General features: G+C 36.9%; 3 protein-coding genes across 4 annotated transcripts in view; 1 reads left to right on the top strand and 2 right to left on the bottom strand.

Moving 5' to 3' along the window:
* Positions 1-976: 976 nt before the first annotated feature.
* On the bottom strand, positions 977-8,179 carry ilvbl (ilvB (bacterial acetolactate synthase)-like). Its single transcript, XM_055028898.1, has 14 exons — positions 7,766-8,179; positions 6,570-6,771; positions 6,182-6,309; positions 5,405-5,655; positions 5,174-5,273; positions 4,959-5,056; positions 4,722-4,858; positions 4,204-4,338; positions 3,586-3,700; positions 3,318-3,487; positions 3,083-3,153; positions 2,928-2,999; positions 2,106-2,211; positions 977-1,862 (listed from the first exon to the last, which is right to left on the bottom strand). Exons 1-14 carry the CDS (start codon positions 7,877-7,879, stop codon positions 1,684-1,686), a joined length of 1,878 nt encoding a protein of 625 aa, XP_054884873.1. The 5' UTR covers positions 7,880-8,179; the 3' UTR covers positions 977-1,683.
* A 319-nt stretch (positions 8,180-8,498) lies between these two features.
* The window catches only part of LOC129359338 (beta-galactosidase-1-like protein 2), a 29,970-nt gene continuing 22,787 nt past the window's right edge, over positions 8,499-15,681 (top strand). Inside the window, exons 1-2 of the mRNA XM_055028895.1 lie at positions 8,499-8,600; positions 9,844-9,975. The gene's annotated coding sequence lies outside the window, so the exon portion shown is untranslated. The remainder of the gene's footprint in view (positions 8,601-9,843; positions 9,976-15,681) is intronic.
* LOC129359340 (beta-galactosidase-1-like protein 2) lies at positions 8,981-15,501 on the bottom strand. Of its 2 annotated transcripts, XM_055028900.1 has the most exons (19): positions 15,317-15,501; positions 14,987-15,172; positions 14,183-14,247; positions 13,970-14,069; positions 13,779-13,887; positions 13,613-13,705; positions 13,447-13,528; positions 13,281-13,345; positions 12,722-12,806; positions 12,420-12,557; positions 12,244-12,324; positions 11,991-12,097; positions 11,089-11,235; positions 10,921-10,992; positions 10,544-10,622; positions 10,146-10,233; positions 9,842-9,956; positions 9,513-9,629; positions 8,981-9,348 (listed from the first exon to the last, which is right to left on the bottom strand). In XM_055028900.1, exons 2-19 carry the CDS (start codon positions 15,148-15,150, stop codon positions 9,238-9,240), a joined length of 1,818 nt encoding a protein of 605 aa, XP_054884875.1. In that variant the 5' UTR covers positions 15,151-15,172; positions 15,317-15,501; the 3' UTR covers positions 8,981-9,237. The 2 variants fall into 2 exon arrangements, with proteins under 2 accessions (XP_054884875.1, XP_054884874.1); XM_055028899.1 differs by having other exon boundaries at positions 13,970-14,247; positions 14,939-15,172; positions 15,317-15,499.

Here is a 15,681-nt window from a genome sequence, read left to right on the forward strand (position 1 = left end):
AATGTTTTGTAAGCCTGGCAAAGTAAAATATTTCAATTAACTCGACGTCGTTTCACAATCCCATGCCATTTTCAGCAATAGAACAGATGTTTCCGCAACAATGTTTTTTTTTTTTTTACTTATACTGGATAGTTTTATAACAGCAAAGCAAAAAAAAAAATAAATAAATAAAATAAAATAAACAAATAAATAAAAAATAAACCCTCCAACTTCCAAAGTCAGAAATTAAATGTTTACAAAACGCATTTAAACATAGCATGAGGCCTAACCATATATAGCTGAGACGCAAACACGCATTGCTTACATCATTTAGGATGTGCAGCTGATAAACACGAGTATGACACAATACCTTTCATTGCGCTCATTTTGAAAACATAGTTTTTGAAATAAGTATTTTACGTTTCTTCTGAAAAAGAAGTAGAGAAGAAACACATTCGCCACAAAACTTATTTCTCAATTGGCCTCTTTCACCATAGAAAATCCATACAGTCTCCTTTTAGGAATTTACACGTCAGCATATCCAAATCTGGCAAATCCCACGGTTAGCCTGCCATCTGCTGTTGGAAAAATAAACTACATTCAGAAGGTTGATGGTCTTCAAAGACCCCTTTTTAAAAGAGAAATAAAACCCGAGACTATCTTTAAAATTTTTGTAGTTATACTTCTTAATTCAAATATAGCAAAAGTGAAGGTGGAAAAATGCGCTTATCTTTTCATACCAATAAATATTTTATAAGTATTCTAGTGAGAGACAAAACCTCGTTCCATCTACCGTTTGTGTGGTATATATTCCCCCCAGACAGCAGGCCCGTCTACGTCAAAACTATAGTAAAATTCACATTTCAAAAAATGTTTCTACTGCCTATTTGTTTTGTTTTTCATAATGCAGCAAAGAGCAGTGAAATGACTTGAAGGTTTGACCTTGGTGTCAAAACATTTTTTTGTAGTCGCATTTTAAAAAGAAAACAATTTCAAAAAAAGTATTAAATATCTTTAATTTCTATTGAATCACCAATGATTTCCAACATACACATATCAATGCATAATTAGATACAATCAAACATTGAAAGGCAAACCATCTGTCAGGTGACAACATTCACAGAAACATTTGTAATTCTTTTTTCTAAGCATTTACGGAGGCTGGAGTTTACAGCTCCAACATATCCTGAATCCCCATTAAAGGCCCAGAGTTCATATCCAAACAGTAGAAAAAAAGGCATTCTGGTCACTTTGGACAACTCAAGTCATTGCTCGCTCTGCACATGTAATCCTGTAGCTAGTTTATTTGCAAACTTGCAATGGGTTGCTTCAATTTTAAAAATACAGGAAGGAATTTTCCTAAATAGAGCAACTTGCTTGATTATTCACCATTTCCCTTTCCAAATTTCATGACTTGCTTTCTGCAACCTTGAAAGTAGCATGATGAACAGCAGATGCATGATTTTCAAACTTTCAAAGTCTGGAGAGGGTTGTTGACATTATTATCACTGAGGTAAACAAGAATGACAGTTACTGCAACTCATGAGTCAACTTGTCAAAAATACGGTCCTAATATCTAAGAATATATTAAATGCAATTCAAAATTAAAACATAATCTGAAATCCCTTATGAAATTGACATAAAAAATACATTGGAAGCCAAAGTGAAAAGAAGAATAGCAAGTGTCTTTTATGAAGAGATGCTCTACACAGAGATGGATCCTTCTCTGAAATTGGTCTTCCCTATCAAAACATTGAGTAGAGTAGCCTTGCCCTCCTTTGCATCCCTTTGAGCCTGTTTTATGATGTCACTTAGCTGGTTCTCGTCTTCTCGTCTGACAAGGTAGCCCTTACCACCATAACCATCTGCCACTGTGTGATAATCTGTAAAAAATGAAAGATGAATTTTTCACTTAGAGCTGTGGATAAAATTAGTGTGTCCTCTTTCTTGTTTTGCTGCTGATTTGTTAATCAGGCAATATACGAGTTGTATACGAGTTGTATATTGCTAGGCAATATACGAGTTGTATATTGCCTAGCAATATACAACTACATAAACAATGTTCTATGGGCTATGGGATGCAATACTGTGGACATTACAACACACATCTGTGGTTAAATACGTACCTGTAAAAGCAAGGCCACAAGCCACGTTGCTCCCGAGGATGGGAACCTGCTCTCTGGAGATCTGACTCCAACATGCATCGTTTCCAACCACAGATATAACTGGTGTCTGAAGAGCAAAGCAATCAAGTAATATAATCACAGTACACCATCTGGTCATTGTAGCAGCACAACCATTTGCTGCCATGTATGCATTAAAAGAAAAAAAAATTGTGATCAGAATTGTATTATTTTTTTGTTTCAGTTTCATCAGCCTTGACAAGTTGAAGGCTCAAGAATTGTATCTTTTTCATATAAAATCTTCAGTGGGAGAAGTACAAATCAATAGCTAAATCAGGTGGTTCACTGCTGAGGGATCTTAAACACAGAAATCAAAGATCAATCTTCAGCTCAGTTTCGGGTAAGCTTCACTGCCTTAGCATTATCTGTACCCATGTCAAAGGAAACATTAAAAATGGCATCAAGTAATTAAAACCAACTGGGTGAAGCTCACCAATGTGTTCACTGTCCACACGTCCAACATTTCTCAAATCAAACACCACAAAGGTAAAAACAGAGAATATTACAAAGTTTACGTCAAACCAAACACATGCAAAAGGTCAAAATATTCACATGGTGAGCTCAACCTTTCTCTGCTCTGACCAGTAGGGTTGCAATGTTTCTGTGAAAGCCTGTTTCAGATTAAATGTTTTCTTGCACAGCAGAATGGCAACCTCAGTGTGAGCAAACACACTGTGATAAATCAGAACAAAGTGTGACCTTTTTCTTGTATCAGATGAATATCTGCATCTCTTACATGTTTAAGTCAAAGATTCATGTGTTTACCTTGTGCCGGGTGAATGTGTCATACTCTGCAACACTGTATCCCAGGGAGCCGTCTCCATAGACTATCCACACCTGCAAAACATGCAAAAAAGTAATTCTTTTAGGTAAGGAATGAAACATGAGCGTTAATAAAATAAATAATGTCAACATTATACCTCAGCCTCAGGACGGCACAGTTTTGCTCCCAAAGCAAAACCTCCTCCAACTCCTAGAGTTCCAAAGGCTCCTGCAGGAACATGAACCAACTGAATTAAGACATTTCAAAGGAAAGAGAACACAACACATTGGTACTAGTGATTCTGTAACATAGCTAAGACACTGATTAAATTAACTGCAAGAGTTTAATAGTTTTATTCTGCTGGTTTAATCATCTTGTTGCTTGTATATTACCTGGATCTAACCAACGCAAAGGTCCTCTTGGTCTCATTATATAGGCAGCACTTCCCACAAAATCTCCTCCATCTGCTACAATGATGCTGTCCTCAGCCATCAGCTCATCCACACAGTGGAGGACTTTTAAAGGATTTAGGTGGTGTTCTGTCTTCTCATTAGCTTTAGCCCTGAAGTAGAAAATTTGAGGAATGATTTTGTAACCAACAGTGCATTATTATATTTTCTACAATAACTATGCAGAACCCCATCCCCTCCCAATGCCCACCTGTTTGCATCTTCTTTGGTAGAATCTCCAGTTTTGAGGCTCTGAGGCCATTCCTCAGGACAGCGATGGCCCTTCAGGCCCTTAGAGAGACGCACAATAAATGACCCAGCGTCACCTAAAAGAAATAAAAAATAAACCATACATAACATCAGACCTAACTTCAAAAGGCATTATTTGTTTTAAGAATCCAGTTAGGAAAATAAATAACCATAATTAAATTAACAATAGAGGTCTTGCACATTTTTAACTTCAAGATTTCCAGATTAAAATGTCTTTATTTTTTTCATGTTTTTACAGAATTCTTATTATCTGCACATCTGTTACAGAAATAATAAAGTGACACAATGCCAGCTTCAACTGTGTGATGATGAGCCATTTCATTTGTGTTTGTGCACTTTAATTATGATTTTTATTTTTGATGGTTTAAATAATAGAACAAGAATTATAAACCTAATTTTTATACTTATGCCAACCTGGAAAATTATAAAAGCCAATTCTATCATTTTCCAGACTTTTAATACTATGCAAGAAACCTGACAATTTCATAAATAATCCAATTATTGGAAAATAATAAAATAGTACTTTAATTGTAATAAATATAGCATTTTACAAATGTACCCTGAATTGCTATAGTTGGTTTCCAGAACATATCAGAGTTTTTCAGCAGCTGTGACTTGTCCCTGTTGACAGCGATTATCTTGCTCCTTCTGTTCAGAACTCTGCCATAGCTCAGTCGGAAGTCACACACAGTGCCTACAAAATAAACAACAAATATTCACACTCCTTCATTATTTTGTCTAGCAATGCTGTTTTGCCTCATCATCTATTTTATTGGAAAAAATAAATCTCTTAAAAATGTAAAAAAAAAAAAAAAATCCCCTTTTCCTTTTCTGAAACAGCTCAAATCTCAGCCAGATTGGAAGATCACATATAAACAACAATTTGAGTCTTTCCATAGATTTTCAATGGATTTTGACTTTAGAATTCAATTTTGTGTGTTAGTTACATTTAGGTGGACTCTGTTATCAAGGTAATGCAGGGGGTTTTATTTAGGTGAATAAGTTTGCAAGGCACTGTCAGCTTTACTTTTCTGAGTGAACCATCATTACTAAATTAACTTCATGGTAAAAATGAACCTGCAAGGAGAACCAGGTCGGCCTCTTTGAGAGCATCCCGTCTGTTCTGTCGGATGTGGATAGGGCTGTCTTTTCCCAGCATGCCCCGGGACATACCCCCAAGAAAGCAGGGGATACCTAGATCCTCCAATGCCTTCCTGTAAAACAAAAACATATTTGCACCATTTCATACCTCTCTTCACACAAAATGACATTGTTAGACTTTAATTAGTGAAAGACAAACACATATTCCTTTACCTGATGTCTTCTGGTGGCGTAGGAGGGAGTGTAGCTTGGCTCCCAAGGAGAATGACTGGTTTCTTGGCTCGACTCACCAGCTCTATGCACCTTTGTACCTGAAAAGAAACAAAACATTCAAGTGAGTCTGTTCCCTTTGTGTCTCATAACATGATGCTATCTGATCATATATTTACTCAAAACGACTAGATGCGAACACCAAAATCTGAGATTACCTCATCAACTGTGGCTTGAGGGATATGAACAGGAAGTGGGGAAACATCTCTGGTCTCCCAGGCTCCAGCAAAAAGGTTCATGAGGTGATTATTGAGGTACCTTACAAATAAGCAATCTATTAACTGAATAATCATAAATACAGTATTGTCATCTAGATTCAACAAATGCTTGTTTTTTCACAACATATGACCCAATTTTGTTTCAATACAAAAATCAGCATTTCCTCATACCATGAGACAATTTTTCCCATCAGCCCTTTGGGAGGATTTTTAACAGCAAACTCTTTGGACACCAGGTGGTATGGGTACAGAGTATCAATGGGGAACTCGATGAAAACAGGACCAGGAGTTCCTGACTGAGCAATGGCTAGAGCCTTCCTGAGTGTTGGCACGATCTCCCTGACGGTCCGGATGGAGGCACAGAACTTACAAAGAGGCCTGAAGAGAGACATCTGGTCGATGTCCTGCAATGCCCCTCTGCCCTGTGACACAAAGGGTAAAAACAGCTCATTTTGACAACTAAAAGGAGTACCAACGAAGACAAGCACTACCTACTAACTAAAGTTTTGTTGTGGTAGTTTATTAGATTGGCACATTCATATCATATTCACACGGTCTTTCAGTTAGACTTTTCTTTGGATTTTAGCACATAATAAAAAGGACCAGGTTTCATCAGCTTGAATTATTATTTAAACCCAAGTGTTATTTTGCTATTTACTAAACACAGATGATGACGAATTATTACACAAACAAGTTGTGTAATAAGCTTATTGCTGTCTCTGGAAGGAAAGTGGTAGATGCTGGTAATTAAATGCTTATATTTACTGATAACCTATAAAAGCAGGACTTAAGTTAATGACTACATTGGTCAATTATAAAATGTATTTTTCTAAATGCGGTACTACAAGGCTCCGGGGAACTGAATCCTTGTGTTCAAATAGTTTTAGTACTTTAGAAAAACCAATGAACTATATATTAAATTCTGAAAAGAAAGTGACACTGATGTACCTGCAGTAATGTACCAGCAGCTCCTCCCAAAAGCAGCAATGGAGATTCTGCCATTTGAGCGTTCTTCACTGCTGTCACTGTGTTAGTCAGGCCGGGGCCAGCAGTCACTGCGGCTACTCCAACAGTACCTTAGAAACATAGCAGAAAGAGATGTGCATTAATATTTATGGCTAGTAAGACATCTTTATCTAAACTAGATACTGAAATCTCCGTTAGCTGCACCTGTGTTTGACAAGTCACAATGTTGACCAGTAAGGCACACCCTAAAAAGGCTGCAAAAGACTCAGTTCCTTTATTCCCCACAGCTACTAACAACATGGTATGTGTTAAGAGACACTCAGGTCAAATATTAACTCATGCTCTTCTTGTGTAACTGAGGTGTGTGTACCTGAGAGCCTCGCCACAGCATCAGCAGCAAAGACAGCAGTGGCTTCGTGTCTGGTGTCAACGACACGGATGCCAACCTTCTCGCAGGCCACCAGGATGGGAGAGATGTGCCCACCAACAAGGGTGAAAAGGAACTGGATTCCATGCGCACGGAGGACTTCGGCAACACTCTCCCCTCCATGCCGGGGGCTCTTTGTTTCAGTCTAATTGCAATAAAAAATGTAAAAAAGGTAAGAAGCTAAAATGAAACAAATGCATACCCATTAGACATCTTACCATCCTTTATCACTTGAACTACAGACTTCATTAGTAAGAATAGTAACTTTTCTGCAAATTAAAATCTGAAAGGAACACACTTTGAATCCAGCTTCCTTTACTCAGATACCCCTAAATCAGAGCTTCTCAATTCCCCTCCTGCCCCCCTGCTCTGCATGTTTTAGATACAGTGCAGCTCCATTTCAGAACAGCTGGTCCAAATGATTGTATTACCTCTTCTGCAGGCATCAAGTACTCCAGAAGCCTGTTAATCACCCATAGAGTCAACCCAGGTATGTGGCAGCAGGGAAACACCTAAAACATGCAGAGCCCCCCTGCCTGAGGACCAGCATTGAGAAGCACTGTCCTAAATACAATTCATTGAAACCAGTTGACTACATAATTTTAATTCAGAATCAGGTGTTCCCAGATGACCCCAGGATTTTTTTGAAAATACTCTCTAGTGATAGAATCACTCAACTTGGTAACTGTACTGCCTGCCCCAAAACACACCATCTAGATTTAACATTTACGCATTGTTTCACTGATTTAATCAGAACAAAAAAAAAGGTGTAAAATAAAAACAAAACAAAGCAGCACATTGTATAGACTGCTGTCCCAGTCACACTCCCAAGGTCACCTGTCACATTATCTCCCTTTGACAACAGAACTCATTGTTCAGGCATGCAGCTGTGATGTGCCCCTTTACTTTGTGCAGTCCCACTAACAACCAGGTGTTTGAATAGCCTTTATGAGACAACCGCAAGGCTGGTCAAAGTTTACATGAATGCAGCTCAGGCTTCCCTAACAGCTCAGAGGGAACAGAGGGACTAAAAACATCCCTGAATATTCTCACAAACAGGACATTGGAAAGTATCTTTGAATTATATCGCCCAGAAAGACAAAATGTTGCGAAGCTGCTGATGATTTCCAGTTACCTACCTTGTGAAACAACTGGTAGATTAGACCAAGTTTGTAGGCAGCAAATACAACCCCAGTCAGCGCAACGCAAGCAGCGCATCCGAGAACACTGGAAGTCCATCCGAACGACTCCATGTCGGCAGGAGGAACCAAAACCCTGTTTGTCAAAACAAAACTCGACCACGCTCAGGAAAAAAAAAATGACCCACTACTATTCCACTTCAGCAGCTCACTTTTTATGCTAGGCTATGTTACTGCAAAAATGAGTCTGCAGCTGATATAGACTCATTTCATGCGTAATATTTGGAAAGTACATTCAAAGCATAACTGCCTCGTCTTATGTTAGCAAATAAAAGCTTTGAAGGACATCTTGTCAACTCCTAAACAAGTTCTACAGGAACAACACTCCTTCACCTGCAGAAATGTCAGTGCTTATATTCAGGTCAAGCCAACTATGAGTATAACACATCTTTCCGAAAATATATTTCAAAATAAAAATCCATCCAGAAACTGTAGATCTTAACAGCATGAACTGGATGTTTGTGTCATATTTTGTTCATTTTTATCGCAACTTTAAAACATTTACGTTTTATTATGATGATATCCGTACTTTTGTTTTATGATAAATAGCGTGACGAAGACAACAACTTTATTGTGAAAGTCAATATACGTTTCCTGTTTGCTCTCACAGCTTCCTGTGAGTCTGTCGTTTGAGCGTGGGCGGGGCAATTTCCACACATCCAAGGAATTGACGATTTCCCTGTTCCCTGAAACCTTATTGCTTCTCACTTTTCACATCCATGTCTAATGAGAGTAAAGGCCATGCCAAAATGCAAGCTTCTAGCCAGACTATTCGGTAAGAATCAATCAGATTCACTTTAGACGTAACCTTTCACAGTAACACGACTTGTCATGATCAAGTCTTTTATTCATTTTGCTGATTTGTTTTGAATTACTATTTTGTAGAGTGAAAATTTTGCCTCGCAAAACGTCACATAAGGCAACAAACTGGTCGGTTTGTTGTGTATATTTAATGAGCTATAGCAAAATATTTTAGTGATATATGAAAACACTGCATGGGTGTTTAAGAAGAAAAAAAAACATGTGGAAGCAGCTTGTGTAAAAGACTGCTATGGCCTTATTAAACATCTGAAAATGTCTGGAGAAAAGCTTTCATAAAAGCCATATGAAGCCATAACATAAACTGGAAATGATCATCAGAATGATAGACGCTTTATTATTAAGTTGTGTTGAATTGTTAGTGTACATTTGTTTAAAAGAGTACTCCACCCAACAGGCCTTATAATAATGCAAAGCATTACAAGTTATGAAACTAAATTAATCAATAGCAAAAACATTAACTTCTGAATAAATTATGTTAAACTGCTACAATGGGCAATTACAAACAACCCTACTTTGTTAACTGGTTTATATAATTCATCTTAAATTTCAGTAACAATAAATAATAATTTCTTAGTGTGTGTGTACAATGTTTACAGCAAACTGCAAAAGGGAAGTTTGTAAACATCAATAGTTTTTCCATATTCAGGATTTTCAGAAAACATAATTTTTCCATCAACTTTTTCTTCTTCAAAAATAATGATCTGAAAGAAAGCAGAAATATACATATAATTTAACCCTGATTACACACACAGAAACACACACAGAGAAAGAAAGAAAACTGTTGTAGAGAGCAAAAGTCAAATTCCTTTTCTTCTTCTGAAGATAATAGATAAATTGAGCAATAGTTTCAAGTTGAACATTGTACCTGGTTGTCTCCGCTTCTTAGCCAAGGTCCTGGGAGATAGAGGAAATGCTGGGGACCAATGAACCAGTAACGACCAAGGTTCTGGCCATTGACAAACACCACTCCTTTACCCCAGTTCTGTGGATACACATATAAACACAGGCTCTTTATTCCAAAGAAATTCCAAATGCAAGCAACAAATATGTCCGAATATCCTAGCTCTTTTGGAACAGAAATGAAAAATTGATTCTGGCTTGATTTGTTCATTGAACAAAGATAATCAAAAAGAGTACATTTGCGTATTATTTTAAATTAGATTACCACACAAATTAATAAATTATCATATTCACAGGAAGCTTGATGAAGGTGTCTTTTGGAGGACCGTCCAAAATGAGCTTGGCCTGGAAAAATCCTGGAACTGGCACTGACTTGAAGTCGGTTTTCCACTGACCTGAACTTGACAACCTACAAAGAAACACAAGAGGTATGCAATGCATTTGGCTTGTGAATAGAAAACAATTAATGCAGATGTTTAATCCAGCACACAAACTATTAGCATAACAGACTGATATAATCAAGTCTGTTATGCTATTTTATACAAACATGATGTCATGAACAGATTCAAATAAATTTGAAAAACCACAAAAGACATACCTTTTTATAAAGGCTGGCTTTAGATCAAAACAGAAGGTGGTGAATCCTCTCAGTGGTGTATGATTAAGTACAATGTCTCCCACAATACCTGCAACCATGTTTACAAGAGAAACACGTCATTTAGAGTAGGGTGAACACTAAAATGATACACAGATAAATAAGTGTCTGAATTAGAAAAATGCCCTGGACACCCTGGGACACTAGATGAAAAGGTCAGATTTCTTGTAAGTTCCTATGCTATGTTTTATGTAAAATACCAGAAAAACAATTCTTAACTTGTAAAACTGGAACCCTCGCTGTGAAAATGATTCTAAAATGGTTAAAACATGATTTTGAGTATATAATAATATAAAAGTAAGAAGCATAATGTGCAGTAAATGAAAGTGATCAATAAATACCTTTGCGCTGGTTATCAAGTGCTTTACCATAATTCACTCTTCCACAGTTTTCAACAAGTACAGCCAAGGTCCTCTCTCTCTGTGAGGCACACACAAATCGGTATAATTTCTGGCAAGGATTATTAATGAACAATACAGTTAAAAAGGTTATTTGACAGTGAAGTGAACTGTATGAGAAAGCAGAAAGTTTTGAAAGTCTTGTTTGACAAAAAAAAAATACAGAATTAAAAAATAAAAAAAACTACATTTTATGTTGATTGATGAAGCTTAGAATAGAATCAAGCAGACCACAATGTTTAGAACTTGTACTTATAAAGTTTTTGTTCAACTAGACTAACAAGTAATTGCATGTTCACTTAAAATGTGATAAGTATTACCTTGGCATCAGGCAAGATGACTTCATGAGTCTTGTAGTCCAAACATCCTACATATTCTCGATCCAAGAACACCTGGAGAACATCAAGGAGCATCCAAGATATAACTCGTGCAATATCAATTTGCATTACGTCAAAACATTATGTTGGTCTTTTGGTCACTGTTCTCACCAGTGCTCTGTCTCTGATGTTGTTCCCAGAGTTTAATACTCCTCCATTGCTGATGGTGGTTTCATACAGTGTATAACCATATGACTGACCATTGTTGTTGTTGACTGGGAGATTCTCCATGTTTATTGGCTTCTCTGACCTGCATGGCTTGATGAGTAAATAGTCAAACATAATAGATTTGGGAATTTAAATGGCATTGTGTGTTACTATTGGTGCAAGACATGGTGTCTTTTGTTTTGAAAATGTCTTGCAATTATAAGATGATACTTTTTGTTGCCTTCTGCCACATTTACAGCTGGAAATCTTTTAGGTATATCTCCCTACTTTGAACACGTAGAGATTAAGTTCTCTTCCTGTTCATCTTTGCAACTTAAGATTGGTTCAACAGCATTTATGAACAGCGATTTTCAAGTTTTATCAAAAACAGAAAATCTGTTGCATATAGTCTAAGGCTTGACTGGGCTTTGATCCAAACCACTGTAGTTTTAATAACTGTGACTTTCTCTGAACACACACTTTCTTCTTGCAGCTATTTTACAGAGGCTAAATTCAGCTCCCTACAGTCACAATTGCTGTCTTGTCTGATTCTAAAACAAATGCTCTCCTTGCCTGACTTTTGGTTCAGATGGATGCAATGTTGGTACATTTGCAGTTGCTCAGTACCTCTTTTCTTTTTGGATGATCTTCAGTGAATTTTCAAGGACGTAATATATCATTTTATAATCTAACCTTACTTCGAACTTTTACAGAACTTTATCCTGTTTCTCACTGTTTGTTCACAAATATTCCATCAATAATAGTTAGCAATAGGAGTAAGCTGCCTTAATAAATGAAGCATTTGAATCAAATAATTGGACATTTTTGGTTTATTATTCTAGTTGTCACACCAGACAGGTGTTTACCTTATCTATGAACTGTACAGCATCCCACAGAGAAAGGTACAGCTGTGTGTACACTGGCTCATAAGCTTTCCTCTCCTGAGGAGAAGGCACTTCAGGAAGAGGCTCCGCTAGAACATAAGCAGGCAAAACATTTAGTTGAAGCTAATCATGCCTCCTTCAGCATTTGTGGATAACGAGAACAAGAAATTGATTGCAATTTGTTTATTTCATATGATCTTTGGTGGATGTTTAAATGAGATGTTGAAGAGCTTACAGTTATACTGGCTGAATAAATCCCTCAAAATTTCATATTTGATAGTGCAATCTCCAGCTTCAGATAGCGGAGCATCATAATCTGCCAAGAAACAGATTACACACCCAGTATGAAATGTTTATTGCTTATTGTTGTGAAATGCATTTTATTTTGGCACTCTAATGTCACCTGCCTACCATAACTTGTGACCTGGGGTTTGTAGGTGCCAAAGTCCATTGCTCCATTCATGAAGCCAAAGCTGGTCCCACCATGAAACATGTACAGGTTAATGGAAACACCTCTCTCCAGGATTTCTGACACCACGCCAAGCATGTCTGTTCGGGCAGCACATTCAGTATTTATTGTGTTCTTGACAAGTTCAGATAAAAAATTTAATCATGCAAAAAGCAAGAATAATTGTGAGGTGAAGTAGACACTCTGAGCATGTTCAAAAACATGAGTGGAAACAAGAACAGCTCAGAAAAAGAAGGGTGAGTACCTTCTGCATGGAACACATGATGATGCTCTCCCCAGACATCAAACCACCCAGACCAATATTCCATCACCATTAAAGGTTTCTGGGGCTAGAAGGAATTCATGTATGTAAAAGTAATGTTAGTAAATCCATCAAACACTGGCTAACCTGAACAATGGAAATGTTTGTTGATTCATAACATACACACACAAATGTTGGCACCAATGGCAATGTTTAAAAACACGCAGATATACGCTAAATGCATATTGTCTACATTGAAGCTTAGATCAACTTTTAAAAGTATACAGTCAAAATATATATTATATACCAATTTACAATTTATCAACAATTGTGCCACCAGTGACATTGTGAAAAATTTATGTTTCTTAACTTTTATTTTTTTCCAACAAATGGCTACATATATTCCTAAAGTTTTCTTTTTTCTTTTTACATTTTTCATTTCCCATGTGAGATTGTACTACTGGAATAAGAGAGAAATGTAATGAAAGGCTACAAGCAAATTTGTCAAAGATAGTTTGATGTATGCAAGAACAATATTAAATTATCCATCATCACTACTTACCTGCATGCATGCTAAGTGCTGAATGGCTCCAAATGACAACCTCTGAAGGTTTATTGTTTTTAGAACTGAAACGATCAAATTCACAAGCTTTTTAGATGACATTAAAACAAACATGTATCACCAAAAAGATTCCTGAGATACACATTATGTTTTGTCATGTAGTTACCTCCCTCCATCCTTCTGTATCTCAAACCTTCCCAGTTGTCAGATGTTAGAAGGAGCTCATTGACCCCTTTGGACTGGAGACACTATATGAAAGAAGATAGAGAATGTGCATCTAACAAATTGAATAAAAGAAGGGTGCTAACAAAAAAAGCTTGTAATTAACTCACATTCTTTAAAAAAGGCATATACTCATCGTCCTTTGCAAATGATCCATACTCATTCTCTAATTGGAGAGCAATGATTGGTCCTCCATTCTCAAACTAAGAGACATATTACGTGTTAGTAAAAAAATAGGCTATTATTTACTATAAATATATTAAAAAGTGAAGTTACCATCAGAGGTTGGACAACTGAAACAAGTTTGTCAAAGTACAAGTTGACAGCATTTACAAATCCGGGGTAAGTTGTTCTCAACTGAATGTCTTTATCTTGTAGCAACCAGCTGGGAAATGCCCCACACCCCCAAAGAAAAACAGTGTTAATTTGACATTGATACAGCAAATAGAATAAAAATGTGACATCACCTTGGCAAGCCACCCAAGTCCCATTCAGCACAGATGTAAGGTCCTGGCCGTAGAATCACCCAGAAACCTGTCTCTGCTGCTAAGCTGATATAGGCCCTGAAAGAGACACACAAATGTTCTGTTCTGTTCAAAACTAATAACTCATAAAACCTTTTGCTGTATTCCAGAAAAAATAAAATAAAAATAAACATGATTATGCAGAGCCTTTCCTGAGATCTAGCTGATCTTGAAAGTTAAATGTCCCTCTTTCAGGCTCATGCAGGTTCCATGGCACATATCTGAAAAACAGACAAAAGGAAATGGCTTCACTGATGTTAAATGACTACACAATCCAGAAAAACATTCTGATATATCCAACATTGCTGATCAGAAGTTGTAATACCATTCTTTTTTTCAGGGTCATATGGCTATACCAAGTACAATGACGTCTGAAAATCAGTGTTGTTGCACTTTGTGTTTTTTCTGATCCACCCAGGTTTAAAGTTGTGGAAATAACTTTGCTCTAATTATAAAGTGTTTTTCCACTGACTTTGGCTTTTCCATGTAGGCATCTGCAAATTTCATCTGTTTCTGAAGGTGTTGATTTGAAGCAGCAAATTCAATAATTCTGAATATGTGTTGTGATGAGGTTCCTTTGCCAGATTAAAAGTACCTTTTAAAAATATCAGCCTTTAAGCAGTTGCCAAACATCTTCATTTAGCCTACATTTCTGCATTTAAAATGTTTTTTCTTAAATCTGATGTAATATTACAATCTTATATTATAATATAAGATTGTTTTCATTAAGCCTGTTAAGCTTAATGACAAATTAAGCCGTGTAAGCTGAAAATCATTATAATTAACAATAGCTTGTGTGTAATTATATACAAGCAGTAAATGTACTTTTAATTCTCTCCTAATTTATTAAATATATCTGTATATAAACAACTGATCAGCACTGCATAATTTCAGTGCATGAGAAAAAATGACCATTCAGACATTTCATCCATTTGCATCTATGTTTACAGATATACACACGTTGTAAGAGTATTGAGACCACACGCCTTCATCTTCAGTAGTCGGTCCTTCCAGTATGGTCTGGGCACGCGGAAGTAATGGATGGAGCCTCCCAGGATGCGGAAGGGCTCCCCTCTCAGAGTGAACTGAGAGGAGTCGGCCCTCAGTCCCTCCAAACTGTTCATTGTCCTCACTTAAATATGAGATCTTATGGAACAAAATCAGAAATATTAGGTCTCATAAGCTATCACCAAACTTCACACTGTACACAAGCATGTCAAAAGGCTTAACATAAAATCACTTAAATAATCTGACTTTTGAAGAGAGATATTGTTGTTTGGATAGCCTTACCAAGCCTTAGCTTAAATGTCCAAAATGTTGAAATTTCAGAGAAAATCCAGATTGCTTCCAAACCACTGTGAGCCTGATCAGAGAGCATCTGAGGGTCAAATAGTGCTGGGAGGCCTCGAACACAGCGTTGTGAATAAGGCTAACTATTGTTGTTGGAGAACAACAGTGTCATAATGCTCTCCCTCTTTTTCTCTCTCCCCCTTTCTCTTTTCTCTCTTTCTCTGTCAGAAGCGTAAAGCATTGTTCAAGTGTGATGTAGATGTAGCTTACAAATAAACACATACACATACACACACATGTCTTTTTTTTACAAACCAAACCTCTCATGAAAGCTTCCATATCTTATGCGTTTCAGCAACATCAGT

Source organism: Poeciliopsis prolifica, unplaced genomic scaffold (genome assembly GCF_027474105.1).
Source record: "Poeciliopsis prolifica strain line A6 unplaced genomic scaffold, Auburn_PproV2 SCAFFOLD004, whole genome shotgun sequence".
Taxonomy (NCBI): Eukaryota; Metazoa; Chordata; class Actinopteri; order Cyprinodontiformes; family Poeciliidae; genus Poeciliopsis; species Poeciliopsis prolifica.